Below are 18,807 nucleotides of genomic sequence, written 5' to 3' on the forward strand. Positions count from 1 at the left end.
AGGAAATTTTGATTTGTGTTTTTTTTTTTTTAGAAAAAAAAACATGGTACACAACTTCAAACAGCATCCTGTAAGTCCCCCTCCAAGCAATAAATTGGGAGCCATTTGCCGGGTCTATAACATTTTTTCTTACTCTTCAAGGAACTCCAGGATGCACCAACTCCACTTATGTAAGCCTCTGTATCTGTGCTTTTGAACACTTTCCTTTGTTAGTTAAAAATAGACGGGATTGTTCACCGTTCCCTGTTTTTGTTCTGATGTATCTTGAAACGCAGCTGCATGCAGTTTCACAGCAAACAGTATAATTGTGAGTTTAAAGGACTCCCTCAAAATGCAGAGAGAGTGCATTTTGTGTAGCTCAGGCTCAAGACGAATAAGGGCCGCGTTATTAGTTTCTGATTCTGATAAGTCCCGCAAATGGACTTCACACATTAGGTTCTGCCTGTTTGCGAGAACCGAGCTGTTCTAGGCTGACCCTCCTTCTCTGGTAAAGGCAGTGGCGGCCATCTGGCTCTACTTCTGGAGGATGATGGGAAAATGGGACAAAATATTAAAAATCTACATTTGAAACTGCCTGATAATAAGATAGTAAATTGTGGGGATGGGGGAAAACTAATTACTTTTCTCTCGGATGCTGATAGTGATTTGAGGGTGTGACTGAGAAAAGAGCAGCAATTCTGACAGCCTCAGGGAGCAGGAGGATCAGAGAGAGTCTGGGCATAATCACTGGGGAAACCAGACAGAAATCCCCTCCCTCATTTTAGATTAGGATTCGAAAAGGACACACCCTAGGGCTGTCTTAAGTGTGCAGGGTACTTGGAACCCTCTCAGTGCTGAAACTGGATCGAGATAATCCTGTATTGTTTGAGAGACCTGGAAAGAGTCGAAGTAAATACTCCCTGGGGGGGGGGGGGGGGGAACAGAAAACCAAATTTCAATTTCTAGATTCATTAAAAAGAAAAAAAAAGGCATTTCTTGGAAGCTTGCCACAAGAGTGTGTGGAGGGCAGAGTACAGTTAAGAAAGAGAAGGGATCAACATGACAATAATAGATGGAAATGATCATTTTGGACAGGAACTGAGTGTTGAAAGTAGGTAAAGGGATATGACTGATAACCTTTCATTAGCTATATTTCAAATCATAAGACCCAAAAGGGGGGTGCAGTTGGGGGGGTAGAGGGTGGGAGGGAAACTGGGATCATTGGTGGTGGGAAAAGAATACTGGTGAAGGATGGGTGTTGAAACATTAAATGACTGAAATTCAATCATGAACAACTTTGTAAATGTATTTATCAGTGATTCAAAAATAATTTTTTAAGGCATTCTAAGAAAACATTTAAAAAATCAACAGAACAGCACACAGCTGCAGAGAAGAAAGGCCGCTGGGCGACTTCACAGCACCCAGAGAATGTACCAGGTCCCAAAAAGAGCCGAGATCACCGGGAAGTTCCAGATGGGGTAGGTGCCACATCCCGTCACCTCCAGATAGAACCCCAGTGACCATGAGCCTCTACAAGCATAGCTCGAGTATGTGGGAACCAGGACTTGGACTTTTACTCCAAACTGCCGGGACTTTCCCAGCTCCCAGGTAACCTCTGATTCTGGAAGTCATGCCCACAACCTGCCCCCCAGCGCCATCTTTACAGCACACAGTCACAGAGAAGAAAGGCTGCTGGGCGGCTCCACAGTTCCCGGAGAATGCGCCAGGTCCCAAAAAGAGCCGAGATCACTGGGAAGTCCCAGATGGGGTAGGTGCCGCATCCTGCCTCCTCCAGATGGAACCCCGGTGACCATGAGCCTCTACAAGCATAGTTCGAGTATGCGGGAACCAGGACTTTTACTCCAAACTGCGCGGCCACATAAGCAGCCGCGCGACATCTCCCTATATACAAAGTGATCAATGGAAAGTAAATCATCCAACGTTTCTCCCTGAAAATCAGGCTTAACTCTTATACAAACCACAACACCTAATAGGAGAGAGAGAACAAAAGGGAATGCCTTGCCACAGAGACAGGGTAGGTTGGGGGGGTGGAGTGGGGGGGGGAGGGATACTGGGATCCATGGTGGTGGGAAATGGTCACTGGTGGAGGGATGGGTATTCAAAATAAATAAATAAATAAATAAAATCAACAGAAATAACAAACATTAGAAAAAGAAAATATTCGATTCATTCAGATATAGAAATTATCAGACACAGACTATAAACATAACTGTCACTGTCACTGTCCTCCCGTTGTTCATCAATTTGCTCGAGCGGGCCCAGTAACGTCTCCATTGGAGACTTTGTTGTTACTGTGTTTGGCATATCGAATACACCATGGGTGGCTTGCCAGGCTCTCCGAGAGGGGCGGAGGAATCAAACTCGGGTTGGCCATATTGGCTGCGTGCAAGGCAAATGCCTTACCATTGTGCTATTGCTCCAGCTCTATAAACATAACTATCCTTAGTAATTTCTGGGAGATGAAAGTGAAATTAAAAATTATGTCAAGAGGCCCAAAAGACAGGGTAAAGGGCTGCTGCTCCTTTGCCAATTTTAAAGTTACACTATAAAACAGTAGTAGTAGTAGTAGTAGTAGTAGTAGTAGTAGTAGTAGTAGTAACTAAAACAGTATGGTACTGGAATAAGGATAGGCTCTCAGATTAATGGAATAGAACTGAAAGACCAGAGATAGATCTACAGGTATGTGGAGAGTTAATCTTCTATAAAGGAGCAAAAAAATATGAAGTGAAAACAAGTAAAACCTTTTCAACAAATAGTGCTGGAAAAATGGTCAGACACATGGAGGGGAAAGGGAAAGGGTGTTGCCCCATTTGCCCTCTCCTCTCTGGAAAGAAAGATGGCGGCTGCATGGGAGCCTTGTGGAGAGCAGGTATGAGCCGGGGGTGTGGGGGCGACTAAAACCTCATGGGAAGGAGGGCATTCCGGTCCATCCTTCACGCCCTACCGAGGCCACCAGTTGCCCCCCACGAGCGGCTCTCCAGCACGGCCACGACTCCAGAGCACAGAAACCAATCTCTTAATTATCTGACTCTCAGTAGAAATACTTCCAGGGTTAATTAGTAAAATAGCGGAAATCCAAAACCAACATTTAATTCTTGAACCCAGCTGTAGAAAGCGAATCACTTCACAATGCTTTTTCAGCATGTCTGAATTGGGGGGGGTAAACTCTAAATAATAGTGGTGCATCTTTTATTGAAACAATGAATCTAATCAAAGCAGATAGAGTGTTAATTAGAATTCATCTGCCTCGCAGGCACTGGGAGGGGTGGGGGTGGGGTTTTATTGAGGTTCTTCGTGGTAAAAAATAAGTATTGGTAAAGGGAAAGGTGTTTAATATTTGCATGACTGAGACCTAAACCTGAAAGCTTTGTAACTTTTCCCACAGTGATTCAATAAATAATTAAAAAAAAATGGTCAGACACAAACAAAAAAAGAACTCAGATCCCTTTCTAACAGCATGCACCAAAGTCAAATAAAAATGAAAATACCACTACCCTGAAAACCCTGCTAAGAACAGAAAATGACTTAAATAGAGAGACTGTGTTCATGGACAAGAAGATAGTGTTACCAGGTTAATTCTCCTCCATACTGGACTACAGATTCAGTGGAATTTCAATCAAGGTTCCCAGAAAAAACAAAGTCAAACTGACAAGTTCATTCTAAAATGCCTATTAGAATATAGAGGGCCGTGAATATCTAAACTAATTCTAAATCAGTACTAATGTAGGGTTTACAATAGCTAACTTACCTGTAACCCAAACTGTATGGTGCCAGCAGAGCATAGGCAGACAAACCAACAGAATATCAAGTCATTTAGAAATAGATCCACAATCATAAAATCATTTGATATCATAAAGGTATCAAAACACTCTGTTGTGGCCATAAAAATGCACCATTTATGTATCCTGCTGGGGGAAGAATATTTGAAGAGGGACCTTAGATGCTGTCCCGTATTTGTCAGGTAAACGCCAAAGCCTAGCTCACCGGATGCAGCTTCTAGCCAATGGCAAAGCACAGCAGAGTTAGTAACACTAGTCAGTCCTCCAACAAATGAGGGACTTTAAAAGATGAGGACTTGCACTAGCACTGCTCTCTAAGACATTTTCCAACCAGTATCCTTTCCCCATTTCATCCCCTCTTTCACCATTTGAAGTCTTTCCATACACTATGTCCCTTTTTACTGCATACAACTATCTTGCAAAAAAATCTTGTCATATGTACTAGAAGGAAGCTACTGTAACTGATGGAGGCAGGAATGGTTTCAGAACACATTGAAGAAAACTGAAGGCAGAGAGTACTCATCCTACTATTCATAGTAGGTGAGGCCTGGATAGTTTTGGTACGGGATAGTGGCCAAGTTGCTTGATTTCTCCAATGGTGGCCTTGGAAAACACCCAGGGGAGAAGAGAGTTCCTACATGTGTAATGATTTGGGAATTTGGATGCAGCTGGGAGAACAATGCCTACAAGGACAACGGGTTGGCTAGTAATTGCCAACTTGTTCTAAAGCTTTACAGAGACAGAGAAATGGGGCTGTTTGGTGGTTCAAGTTTATGGGTGACAGATAAGTTTGGCAGCTTACAGAGGTCCTTTCTGCTTTCAAAAAGCAAATTCCAGATGAGCAGCCGACTTAAGAATTTTTTCATTAGAATCATATTGTTCTAGAGGCACCTAAATAACTGCTGATGATCTGGCTAACACCAGGAAAATGTGCCTGAGGGATCTGAAGAGGGGCCACTTTGGAAGAGATGCAGTATGTACCGAGACTCCACTTACCAAGACCAATCCAGCAACTGCTACCTCTAAATGGTGTATGTTAGTAGCCAATCTGAATTTAAAAAAATTTATTCTTAATAAAGAACTATGGTTTATAAAATTATTGATAGTTGAGTTTTAGGCATAACATATTTCAACACCAATCCCACTACCAGTATCCATTTCCCTCCACCAGTGTTCCAATATTCCCTCCCCACCCCTTAACCTCACCCCAACCCCACCTGCTTAGATCTCACGTATTCAGTGTTGTTGAGTCTGTGCTTTGGATATATGGCTATGTCACTCACCGCACCACCAGTATAAGCAAAGCCCTGATGCCTGTTCACCCATTACTTCCTGTTCTCTTCCCTTGCTTGATCTTTCCTTCTCTTTCTCTCTAAACACTAGGGTCAAGGGTGACCTAGGCATCCTCTTTCACTCCAATACATTTCTTCTTCCAGTATTCTATATATCACGGATAGTGAGATCATCCTGTGTTTATCTTTCTTCTTCTGGAGTAGACAAACTGATTCTTAAGTTTACATAAAAATGTAAAGGCTTAGAACCATATGAAAACTGCTATCAGAATAAAGGAAGATGAGTGAAACAGAATGAAGTCTAAAAGTAGACTCATGTATTTTTGTGTAACCATAATATTATCATTACACAGCCATACCCCACAATCATGTCAACATAAATACCTGTATTTATCTTTTGTCTGTATTTATGTTTTGTTTGATTTTTGAGGTCATACCCGATCCGATGATGTTTAGGGACTGGGCTGGGGAGTAACTCCAGCAAATGCTTGGGGGAACTTATTGAGGATTTAGGGGTTGAGCTAGGTTGGCCCATGGAAGGAAAGTGCCTTACCCTCTGTGCTACCTTTATGGTCCCTTGTTTATGTATTTTAAGTAAACTGGCGCTGCAGAGTAGTGGGGGAAAGGGAAGTATTTTCAATAAATGGGGATAACCAGGTTGGATATCTATATGAAAGAAAATTTTAACACTTACTTCACATAGCACATAAAAAATATCAATTCTAGATCTGTAAAAGGTAAAATAACAAACCCCCAGAAGACAATATAGATGTATCACTTATCACTTTGAAATAGGGTAATTTCAATTCTGGGGATCAAACCCAGGGTCTCATACATGCAAGGCATGAGCTCTACTGCTGAGCTATAGCCTGGCTCAGGAATGATGCTTAAATAGAGGGCAAGAAGCACTAATCATACAGAAACAAACTAGACTAAGCAGCATGTTTTCAAAGAACAGCATTCAATTGAGAAGACAAGCCAGAGAGTTATGAATATGCCTATATTTTATGATTACGCCTAAAAACACATGAAGATACTTAATCTCATGAGCAAATAGGTAAAATAAATGGTCACATGTATTAGACTAGCTAAATTAGAGTAACAGCGAAGAGCAACAGAAATTCTCAGGCTGCTGGTGCAAATGTAAATTTTGGAAAACCACTGGACATTCCTACAGAAGCTAAAGATATATATATATATATATATATATATATATATATATATATATATCTCCTCTGGTTTAGTAAGTTATATTGCTAGGAATATACTTCACAGAAATGCTTGTACATAAACAACAAACATGTAAAAATATCCACACTAGCATTTTTATAAAACCCGCAAATATAAACTAAAATATCCATTAAACAGAATCGATCAACTGTATAAATTTATATCAGGGTCTACCATAAAACAAAGAAAATGTATGGGTTATAGGTTATAGGTAACAACAGGGCTGACTCACAAAATTTAATGAAGTTAGATATAAGTTAGCATTAGATGTTAAAAACAACTATGTAAGGCAAAATAACATTCAGAAACATACAGGGTGATAAAAGTGATAAAGAACAGATAGAAGAAAGTGAGGCCAGAGAGACAGTACAGGGGTTGAGGCATTTGTTTTGTATGTAGATAACCCCAGTGAGATCCCTAGCATCCCATATGATCCCTGGAGCATAGTCAGGAGACATCCCTGACACAGAGCCAGGAGTAGAGTAGCTCCTAAGCTATTCAAGAGCTGGGTATGGCTCTTCAACAAGGAAATGATTACTAAAGATTGGGATAATATTATGCTTGAGGTTGAAGGCCATGAAAGTCTTTTAGAGTGATGGTAAATACTATTTTTTGGAGGCTGGGGAGTGGTGGAAAACACACTACCTGGTGATGTTGACAGCCTTCACTCCTGTTCTGTCTCTCCAGGTCCCAAATATTCTATCTCTTGACCCAGATAATAGTTGCTAATCACACTGCATATCACTGAGTTGAGTTAAAATTTGTAGGACTTTTCTGTATATGTTTCATTGTAAAAAAGATTAAATACTCCAACCAAAGGAATTGGCTGATTTTTGATGACAAGATAAAAGACTTCATCACTGGGTGGTAGTACCTTCTCTGCTGAGTTATTTTATTGATAATGTTATGTGGTTCATAGAGAATTATCTAGGTTCTTTTACTGAGACCCCACATCAGGCATTTCTGAAGTGACTGACTAAAGTTTAAAAAGTAGCTTAATACTGGGGTCAGAGTGAAAGGACAAAGCTCTGCTTTGCATATGGCCTACTGAGTCCTGCCATGAGTGATCCCTGAGCACAGTGCTGGAAGAAGCCCTGAGCACTGTCAGGTGTGTTCCAAAACAAAACAAAGCAAAACCAAAATCAAAATAGTTTATTACAAAAGAGCTATGGTTTTTTTCTTTTTTTAAAAAAAGCATGTTATTTTAACATTCCTTCAAAAGAGATTAATAGAATAAAACATACTATTTACTTTAAGCCAAGGGAGTATCTTTAAAAGAAAATGGATTTCTGCAGACCAAGTGAAATGAAGCAGATGAGCTAACTCAGACATGAAAAGAATAAATAAAAATCAAGTCCCAAAGAGACTACCTTGGTTGCTTGTTTTGAATTACATAACCATCATGGCAAGGTTATCTTTGACAGAATCTTTAGAACATGCTTTCTAGATCAGAGAGGTAACAGAATAGCAGAGCCTGCTAAAACAAGAACAAGGCAGAAATGCAGAGCACAAAGGAAAAACTTCATAATACATGGATCCACAAAGAAAACCAAGGTATTTTGAGCCTAGCAGAAAAGAAAAAGTCTTAAAAATAGAAGTTTTGTCCACATGATTTCATAATCCATATAGGCCTGAAAGTGCACTTAATGAGGCCACAACAGCATCATAGCAAAGCAGAGGAGAACCTCAACATGTGAGTTTAATACTGGGCTGAAGATATTAAGGAGATCAGTTAATCTTTCCTAGAGATAGTCCTTCCACTCCTTTATAGGATTGAAGCTATTAAAGTAGTCACTGTGGAAATTGCCTTCAGACTGCTGGTTTGGAATCAGACATTGCAGACCGGAGTCACTATAAATTCATGGTCACCTATCTTGTTTCCAATATTGTCTGACAACTTCTATTTTCCTGGAAAGTGCTTTCATTTTTCACCTTCCTTCAAACTTTCTTTAAAATTGTTAACACACCTTCAGTTTCCTGATCACTCTGAGCACTGCTGTGATCTATTTTGAAGAGAAAAGATGCCCTTGGGTCTTAGAAAGAAATGTCATGCAATTCTGGTTCAAATCTAACTGCTAACACATCCATCCGTTCCTCCTTCCCGCAGAGATTTCATTCCATGAGTTAATTCCTCCCTCTGACTGTGCAGGGGATACTGTGCCTACCTTAGGTCCCCAACCACACCATTGTCTTTTCAAACGTTATTTTTGACTCCATCCTAATTACGAAATCCACAATACCCCACATCCTAAGTATCTTTTGATTCTCTCTTCAATCTCCTGTTTCCATCATCCCTAATTACCTATCACCTCCTGGAAGTAGCAGCCTGATATTTTGTCCTCCAAGCTTCATACACTAATTCAGTTACCATTTTGCAGCCATCAATTCTTTCCAAAATGCTATTGTCACTTCCCTTATTTTACTGTCCATAAAACAAATGCAAATCCCTTCATGTTCCTAAAACCCTCTCATGATCTGCTCCTGTTTTCCTAATTTATTAGTAATTACCCCACTCCCTACATTGTTTCCAAACACCCACACACTCATTTCCTTTGCCTGGGAGACTGTCCACCCTTATTTTCAACATTTATCGTCTGGTTCCACCTCAAATTCTAAATGCCATTTCCTTCTGGAGGCTTTTCTGACTTCCTAGACTAGCTAGGTCTGGTTTCTCTTCTATGTTTTCCTAACACAACATTCCTTGTTCTGTTAATTTATTTGTATGCTCAGAAAGTAGGGCTCTGTTAATTCACAGTTGTGGCCCCAAAACCCAGCAGAATTAACTCTGTAGGCAAAACCACTTTATATTCAATAAATGAAATAATTAAAAGTAATGTAACAAAAATAAACCACTAATAGTAAGGGGAGTATTACTTCGGAATGGAAATAAGTATTTCCCATAGATTTTCTCTAAAGCTAGAAGTGGTACATTTCATGATTGCTGTCAGAAAGATGAAATACTGGAAGCTTAGAAAATAGAAGACATACTGTGCTTCAGTGGTTCTTCTATCTTTGTGTTATTTTCTCAGGCCCAAAATGTGGGTAGTGAATTTTATTACCCTTGGAGACATGAATGTTTGGTATCAAGAACAGTACTAGGGTAGATAAATGAGAGTTTTATCAAATCTTTGAGTGTAACAAGGACATATTTTTACAGACCCTTTAAAATATTCAAAATCATTTACCACTAAACATTTTATGTTATAGGAAAGAGGAGAAACTATTTCAATACAGGCTCAGTTAATTAAAAAAATTTTTTTTTAAAGAAAAAAAGTCAGAGCAGCTGGCCTTTCAGTGAGAAAAGGTATTGATAAGCAGCCTGTTTTTTAAAAAAAATGCCTGAAATGTTCATTCAAGGCTGGTATTCATTCTTTATTCAGAGCCTGGTAAGAGGATTGAAAAGCAACAGAAATTGCTGATGCATTCTACAGTTGTGTCATGAAGAACATAAATTTACTCTTAGTATAGCCATAAATGGAGAGACGACATATTCTTCGTATTACAAGGGTGCTCTGTATTCTTCAGCATGATGCTTTCTATTAATTACAATTATGAAACTACTTAGAAATAGCATAATTTGGTATTTCATTTTCATTAGTTAAATGCAGAAAAGATTTAAATTCTGATGCTGCATGATTGGTATCTTGCACTGGCTGATTTACATTTTTTAATTAGGCAGATAATGCCTAATCATAAATCACAAAAGTAATTTGAGCAATTTGTGCTTTAAATAATTTATCTGGGGTCAAAATGAAAGCAGTGTAGCAAGAGTAAAAAAAAATATAAAAGTTTGTGCCTACAAAAGACAAAGATAGTTTGAAAATGGAAATGTTCCTTAAACTAAAGCACTTGATCAATTTTGCTCTGTACCTTAAGAAATAAAAATATTAGTAACTGCTACTTTGGGTCACAAGAGTCAATTGTATTATTATTAATAACAGACCCAAAGAGTTTTCACAAAATCAGGACCAGTTACAGGTCAATTGTGTTAGTGAGATTAGTGAAGGAAATTGGGGGTTGGGTGAGTAGAACCCGGCACTAAGTTGTATCTCAATTTCCAATTGAGGATTTTTTTTTTAATAAGCAGGAGCAACAGAAGATTTTATGGACCCTAGAGGACAGAACAAAAAGGGGGCATTTCCCAACTACTAACAAATTGAGTTGCATATAAACCTGGCAAACTCAAAACAGTTACTAATTGTTACGCAAAATAGTAAAACTTCAAAAAGCATTAATAGAAAGAATTATAAAAATTGAAAAGATTTTAAAAACTCCAGTGTGGTACTAAGAAGACTACAAAAATGTAATGAGATGGCTGTGGAGGAAAATGTAGGGTTGCTCAGAAGTGGAAATAAAAGGAGATATTTCTCAAAACAGAACATAACTCAAATGAACATTCTTATAAGTTTAATATAAAAAGGTTCAGTAATCATCTCATCTGCCCAAACAGGCTGTGAAAACAGTATAGTTTAAAATGTTTTACAATTCTGCAGCTACCAAATATTCCTCACTTCCCCTCCAATAATAACTAAAATTTATAACAAACTCCACTCTTCCTAGATACTTTATTCCCCTTCTTCCATCCCACCGGGAAAACAGTGTAACACATACACTAAGTCAGAGGGAGTGACAGCTTCAAGGAAGCAGAATGTAATATAATGAATTAAGAACTAAAAATATTAACTATTTAGAAACATGGAGATAGATGGCAAGTTAAATCAAAACTAGTGAAGCCAATTATTTCTCATACAATTCATTTTACAACTCATATACAATTCATTTTGCTGATTCTATGCTCATACATGACTTGTGGAACATACACGTCATACAATTTGAAGATAGTCCACTATCCAGTAACTTTCATTCTTCTTTGGGCATTAAAATTGACCACTTAATGATCTATTCCGGAATTCTCAGCAAGTTGTTAGACTGAGAGTTTATATTCTTCATGAGTACTTCATTCAGAAATGTTCTGAAAATGATAATAAAACACACCACCTTCTATTATTGATCCACTTCTATTGTTACTTTGGCGAGGGAGGGTTGGACCCAGCTGTGCTCAGGGCTTACTCCTGACTCTGTGCTTAACCATGTACAAGGTAAGAAACTAAGCCTCTGTACTATTTTTCTGGCCTTCCACTACTATTATTAAAAAATATTCAGTCACTGCCTAACTACTCCAAAATCATTATGATTTCTTTAAAAAAAATCTGGTCATGATATAGCTTTGTGAAAATTACCTACTTTTGAGTATAAGCAGACTTAGACCATTTTTAAAGTAAGCCATATTTCTTTTTAATTTTACTTTTGGAACCCTACAAGTGGTAACCAGGGCACCATTCTAGTGATTCTTAGCAAACCAAGCCAGAGGCTCAGTGTAATTGCCCAAAGTTACGGTGCTGCTTGGGCAATACTAGAGATTACCCAGGTTATTCTGATGATGCTTGGGTATACCCAGAAATGCCTAGGGTATTGCAGGGTGCCTGAAAATTGAACCTGATTTGACTACATGCCAGGCAGGCACCTTAACCTGTTATTTCTCTGGTCCAGTGTGCTGTATTTTCTTAATCTAAATCCAATACTATGCATTTTGTTAAGGTGAAATAGAAAGCTCAATTATGTATCCAATCTTGTTTTGGTCAAAGCTCCCCAAGAGAAAATGTTTTTGATATATTTATGTAAATTGTTTTGCTAAAATAGAACTAGTTCTTCATTCTAGATTTTATATGATTAGTTATCTGACAATTACTAGATTATCAAGTTACCAGTGACTTCATGTATCAGTTACCTTTGGCTACACTAACACTTTGTGGAAAAAAAAATCTAACTCAAAACTTAGGTGTAAGAAGATATGCATTTATTCTCTTATCATGAATTTATACATTAGCTAGGCAGTTCTGGGCTGTGTCAATCTTAGCGAGGTTTGTTAATCTGTGTATAGTTAGCCAACAGTGCATATGTCTGTCCTTGCTTGGATAGGGCTCTGAATGAGTTTTCCAGTTTTCAGGCAGGCCAGCCTGGATTCACTTTTCACCACATGCTATTTGCCAAACAAAGGTGTCACGTTCAAGGAGGTGGGAATAAAGGCCATCTCATGATAAAATGACCCAGAAATTGCACTGTAGGAAAAAAAAATTGCACTGCAGAAGGGCTACAGATGAGGCAAAGATGAAGAGTACTGTTATTTTTACAATCAAATACCACATTCAGTGCACATTCCTTCAATTCAAATAATGTGGTATTAATGTTACTTCTCTTCCACCCCCAAATCTGGATTGTTATGAATGAAACTTATTTTATTTTTAGTAAAGCAAGATAGTTTTAATTGAACAAAACTCGCTAAGAAAGATGTGAGAGAACACTAGAGAAAGTATGTATTCAGGAGAGAACCCAGGCTTCTCCAGAGAAGAAAAAGCTAGCACAGAGACATCGAGGCAAGCAAGCAAGATACAAGCTCAAGGGAGAACATTGGCTTGAAAAGCACACCCAACTCATATTTTTGAAAAATATAATTTCAAGACTGCCATTTAAATGTTGGTAAGGTATGCTGCTGAAATAAAGACAGAGAGTAGAGATTTTAATGCAAGAGTCTAACAATGTGGTTTAAAACCTATTTTCTATTAAAAATAATCAGAAATCTTTATTCAAAGAACAACACCCACAAACCTTTAAAATGAACCATTTATTAAATCAGACTGTTACTCTTAACAGTTTTGTAAGTTACATGTATGTTTATGTCATAGTATTTCACATGGGAATTATTTTTTTTAACTCTTATAGGCAAGCAAAATTGTACCACACAATATATAAGTGGGAAGGGAATACTGCTAAACATTCAAATAAGGCAAGTATTTAAACCAATAAAACATTAATTAAAAAAAACTTCAAGCATTCCTTTAAGAGAATCCAATACTACAAGCTAAATGTACTTTCTGAGCGTATTCATATAACCGAGGCAGTGTTTCTTCTTTTGAAACATCAAAAAATGGAATAAGGCTCATAAATAGACACAGCTGCCCTCAAGATCTCGATCTCAATCTCAGTTGCTTTCTTTAAATTAAAAGTCACAAAGTGCACAATTAAGATATAGCAAAAAACTGAATCTGCTACTCTAACAACAGCTGTCCATGCTTAATACTTAGTGGTTTATTTGATCAAATTATGTCTTTTCTTTAGGAAAAAATAAAGATAAGTCACTGTAAAACATTTAGTTTGAAATGTATGCTAGTATTTTTCCTAGAAATCAAAAATTATGGAGGAAAAGGTTATTTATCATGTGGAAAAGAAAGCAAAACACTGGAATGACATTTTCAAAGAACAAGCACCACAAAGGACATCTGCATTCAGTTTTATAATATTTATCAATGCGTGTTTTTCCTTACTCCAACCAATCGACTTCATCAAATTCTGAGTCATCTTCTGAATCACTGTATTCCACAGCAATACGACGAGACAGGATGGTGGCAACATCATTTTCAATGCGTTCGTGTTTAGCTTCTTGTTCACGCTGCTCTTCGACTTTTCGTAGCTGAATACCTGATATAGTAAATCCAAACCATTCACTGTACACCAAAATACTAAGTACTACTACACACTATCAATCTTCCTGAAGTAAAATCAAATACACATAAAAAAACCCCACTAATATAAAAAAACCCAACATTTGTTATAAAGAATTAGAAAAAATCCTATTTAGATTCTAATATATAATTCTTTCATCATGCTATCACCTGTGATAGTAGTTGATGGAATTTAATAGATACCCCTGTGGATACACAGTTAAACTTAGTCACTATGTTCTACTGGCCTCTCAAAACCCTCCTTATTCCCTAAAATGTTAACTTGGTGATAACATTTCTCTTTTACCTATATGATCAAACTAATATTGTTGAATACATTTTGTGGTTTTATTTCCCCCCATAGTTGAGATACACATACTATTATTCATTCCAGAGTTGCTTAGACAATGCTGGTTAAGAAAATTAATTTTCATTTATTATTATTCAGTCAATATGATAACTCTTTCCTTTGGCTAAGGGAGGTATCTCAATCCTTTAAAGGAATCTAATAAAGCAAATGTCAACCGAAACACTATACAATCTTAACATCGAAGAAAATACCTACAATTTTTTTTTAGTTATTTTTGTGTTTTTGGGGGGCCACACCTGGTAAACTCTGGGACTATTTCCAGAGGCGCTTGGGGGAGCTATTTCTATGGCCTAAAAATACCACCACCTAAAACCTCCACCATTTTTAAAAGAGTTAGTACCTATTAAGTATTATTAAGTAGTACATGAAAGGATTAAACTGAAATTTTCTCTAACATTAAGTCCCATACTTTAAATTTGTCATTCATTATTTTAAGAATTCCCTAAGTATGAAAATAAAATTATTTCAAAATAATCTACAAAAGAATATCTAACTATCATGATCACGATCATCCTGTTGTTTGTCAATTGCCTCGAGCTGGTACCAGTAACGTCTCCTTCATCCTAGCCCTGAGATTTTAAAAAGTGCCATATTCAAGGCTCTTTCAGGGTTAGGAGAATGAGACCCATCATTGTTACTGGTATTTGGCATACTGGGTATACACCACGGGGAGTTTGCCAGATTCGGCTGTGTGGACAGGTTACATTCGGTAGCCTGCCAGGTTGTGTAACTATATATATTTTTTTGGGGGGGGGAGGGAGAGGGTGGGGAACCCAGCTGTGTTCAGGGCTTACTCCTCACTCTGCTCAAAGTTGACTCCTGGAAGGACTCAGGGTGCTGGGGACTGAACCCAAGTTGACTACGTGCAAATTAACTGCCTTACTTGCTGTGCTTGTTTTCGGTTCCTTGAAAATAATTTAAAGAGCATATTGAACACAGTTCTTTTTTTTTTTTTATGTAGAAGTACTGTACTTATTCAACAATTGATTAAGCTGTTTGAATTGGGCATGAACTCCACTGAACACAGCTTTATGTTCCAAATGCTGCTTGTGCAAAATATGATCATATGAAACTTTATAAATGAGAAAAACGTTATTGCCTCAAACACTGAAAAACCTCCTAAAGCTATGACAGCAATTCTTTGAATGGTTTTGATGATATTACCTTTTCGTATTGCTTCCAGAAGTACACTCCGGGCGTCACTGATTACAGGTAGGGTTGATGGATGACGCTTTGGCTCAGAAGCAGGAATAACTTGTGATGGAGGAGATGGAGGCATTAATGGAACATGGGGACCGGGGGCAGTAGATGGAGTTGGATGTAGCCCAGAGGGAGGATGAGCAAGAGCTGCAACTGTGACAGGTGATGATGGTCGAATGCCAGGTGGAGGCAGAGGCGGCGGTGGCGGGGGTGGAGGTAGCCCCTGCACTTCTCCCTGTGGGAGTGGATGAACTGGTACAGTCTCACACACTGGGGCAGCTCTAGCTATTGGTGGAGAGGGCTGCACTAGAGGAGGTGCAATTGGAGGAGGAGCTGGGTGAAGAACTCCAGGGGCAATCTGCAGAGGAGCTGGAGGTGGTGGTACTGCTGGAGCTTGCAGAGCAGTGGCTGGAGGTGGAGGTGGGGGAGGTACTGGTGGGGGAGGAGTTGAAGTCATTGAAGCTCTTAATGAAGAAGTTGACAAGGCAGATGGAAGAGGCGGTGGAGGAGGTGGAGGGGTAGGGCTCACAAACACAGGTGTCCTGCCTGTAGCTGGTGACTGAGGACGATTTTCTATCAAACCTGTATTAGAACTGAAATGAAAACAGAGATTCTAGCAAGTTACTAAGAGAGCAAACTAGCCACACAAAAGCAAATGACTATCAGTAATTATTATCAAGGTAGATTTATTAATGGTCCTAGAGAAACAGAAATTCTTCACTGGTATACAGAATGAAATGAGAACTTCAAGTTCGCCATTAAGGATATGAATAGGTGGTACTTCTGTTTCTAATATTCCGAACAGTCTCATCCTCTTATATGCAACATCCCTTCACACGAGCATATTATGCTTATCTTGATAACTAACATTCTAATTCTACACTGTGATGATTCTTTGTAATTGTCAACATCTATCATGTTATACTTGTAGTCACACCTGTGAGCAAAACAATGCTATATTTTCATTGAGGCTTTTAAGACTCAGCATAGTATCATTTCAGTTAAATCAATGGCAGCTAATTACAAACCACAAAACTTTACAGCACTCTACCCTCCTGAAGATGGCACAACAAATGAGTCACTGACAGAAGGCAGATTTTTGAAATTGAAAATGCAAAGCTGATCTCTATTAAAATTTTGTAATAATAGCTTTACTGGCAGACTTTAGAAATTGCCAATTCCCTCTCAAATTCTTACAGTATTTCCCCTAATATTAATTTAGCATCTAAAACCACATTTTTTGCTTTCTTTAGTTTTAAATCATTTAAATTTAATTTTATTCATATACACATATCATTTTTTTTTTTTTTGCTCGAGCGGGCCCAGTAACGTCTCCATTGGAGACTTTGTTGTTACTGTGTCTGGCATATCGAATACTCTCGGTAGCTTGCCGGGCTCTCCGAGAGGGGCGGAGGAATCGAACTCGGGTCGGCCATGTTGGCCGCTTGTAAGGCGAACACCCTACCGCTGTGCTATTCTAATACAGTGAAACATATTAATGTTTAAGTTCTCATTAATTAAAATTTTTTCAGTTACTTTTTTTTTTTTTTTTTTGCTTTTTGGGTCACACCCAGCAATGCTCAGGGGTTACTCCTGGCTCATGCACTCAGGAATTGCTCCTGGCGGTGCTTGGGGGACCATATGGGATACTGGGAATCGAACCTGTGTCGGCCATGTTGGCTGCGTGCAAGGCAAACACCTTACCCGCTGTTCTATCGCTCCAGCCCCTGTTACATTTTTCTAAGACAATTTGTCAACTCTTAAGAGAGGTTGCCAAATTATAACCTATGGGTCAAACATGATGTACTCTTTGTTTTCTGTAAATTAAGTTTTATTGAAACAGATTTACTTACCTATAGTTTATGGCTGCTTTCATACAATAATAGCAAAGACTATATGTCCATAGCCTATAATGTTTACTATCTAGTATTTTAAGGAAAAAATTTACTAATTCCCGAGAAAAAAACATCATATTCGTGTCCCAACATACCTGATACAAGTGGGAACGGGTTTAGCATCTCCTGCTCCGTGCATTGGTGGAGGGGGCGGTGGCTCGTGTGGTCTGACTAAGACCCTCTCCTCAGCTCTAGTCAGAAGCTCACTCATCTGACTAAATGGCAAGGCAGAAAGAGAGTACGATCCATCCATATGATCCACGTATGTCTGAGGTCTAAAAAACATTGCAGTATCAGTACATTTTTCTTGACATACTGGTTAAGTAATCTATATGAGATATTTAAGAAATTTTTAAGAATTTTTTTTCAGAAATTTACCACATTCATCTTGCTCTTAAAATAATCTGCCCACAATGCAGTATTTCCTTGCTGACTTCCATCTATGATCATGTTTCCCAGTTTTGTTTTGAGACTCTTAAATAGTGTTCTAAGTGTCCAGAGGCCATTTCTGTCAACCAGTTGGATGGTTCAAGGATAGTTCAATGTTTAGGTCCCATCCAGAGGTGCATGGATGGCTCTCGGGCTACACACTTTGATGCTTGAGCAGCTCAGAGGTCATGTGATGCCAAGGTTGAAAGCAACAGGTCCCTGAGGAACATACATCTCTGGCCACAGAGCCCTCTCTTTGACCTTCTACAGTTATTATTCTTTTAATAATACCAACTCAATTCAAAATAATAAGTCTTATATACATATACATATATATACACACACACACACATATATATATATATATATATATATATAATCTTTTCTGGAGTGTGTTGCTGGGAACTGATCCCAGTGCCTCACACACAAAAAGCTTGCATTCTACCATTGAGCTACATCCCAGAATCCAATATATAAACTTACAAACAAAATAACTAAGTTTTAGTAAGCCCTGTTCAAAGCTTTCTGCTCTATTTCAGATTTTCTATACAATAAGATGCCACAGTCAAAAAGCTAGAATGTGGGAATGGAGACATCACAGGAGTAAAAGGAGTTTGCCTTGCATGTGGCTGATTTGTGTTCAATCCCTGGCACCATGTATGTGCCAGGAATGACTGTTGAGCACAGAGTCAGAAGGAATAAATCCTAATATGGTCCCAAAACGAAACATAAAGCTAGAATGTGAAAACTTGGGGCTGGAATGATAACACAGTGGGTAGGGCGTTTGCCTTGTACGAGGCTGACCAGGGTTCAATTCCTCTGTCCCTCTCAGAGCGCCTGGCAAGCTACCGAGAGTATCCTGCTGCATGGCAGAGCCTGGCAAACTCCCCGTGGCGTATTCGATATGCCAAAAACAGTAACAAGTCTTACAATGGGAACATTACTGGTGCCTGCTAAAGCAAATCGATGAATAACAGGAGGACAGTACTACAGTGCTACAGTGAAAATTTAAATTTTCTACCACCAGGGTATCTTGTTGATCATTTTGATTGT

The 18,807-nt window shown here is 38.5% G+C and overlaps 1 protein-coding gene across 5 annotated transcripts in view; it reads right to left on the minus strand.

Annotated features, from left to right (window-relative positions):
- Nucleotides 1–12,964: 12,964 nt before the first annotated feature.
- WASF1 (WASP family member 1) overlaps nucleotides 12,965–18,807 on the minus strand; it is a 62,939-nt gene continuing 57,096 nt past the window's right edge. For all 5 annotated transcript variants that reach the window (XM_056125192.1, XM_056125194.1, XM_056125190.1 and 2 more), the window contains exons 7-9: nucleotides 17,421–17,600; nucleotides 15,395–16,023; nucleotides 12,965–13,837 (exon numbers count right to left, since the gene is read on the minus strand). In XM_056125192.1, the coding sequence (XP_055981167.1) occupies nucleotides 13,680–13,837; nucleotides 15,395–16,023; nucleotides 17,421–17,600 (967 nt within the window). In that variant the 3' untranslated portion in view covers nucleotides 12,965–13,679. The remainder of the gene's footprint in view (nucleotides 13,838–15,394; nucleotides 16,024–17,420; nucleotides 17,601–18,807) is intronic.

This window comes from Sorex fumeus, unplaced genomic scaffold, assembly GCF_029834395.1.
Source record: "Sorex fumeus unplaced genomic scaffold, SorFum_2.1 ptg000054l, whole genome shotgun sequence".
Lineage (NCBI taxonomy): Eukaryota > Metazoa > Chordata > Mammalia > Eulipotyphla > Soricidae > Sorex > Sorex fumeus.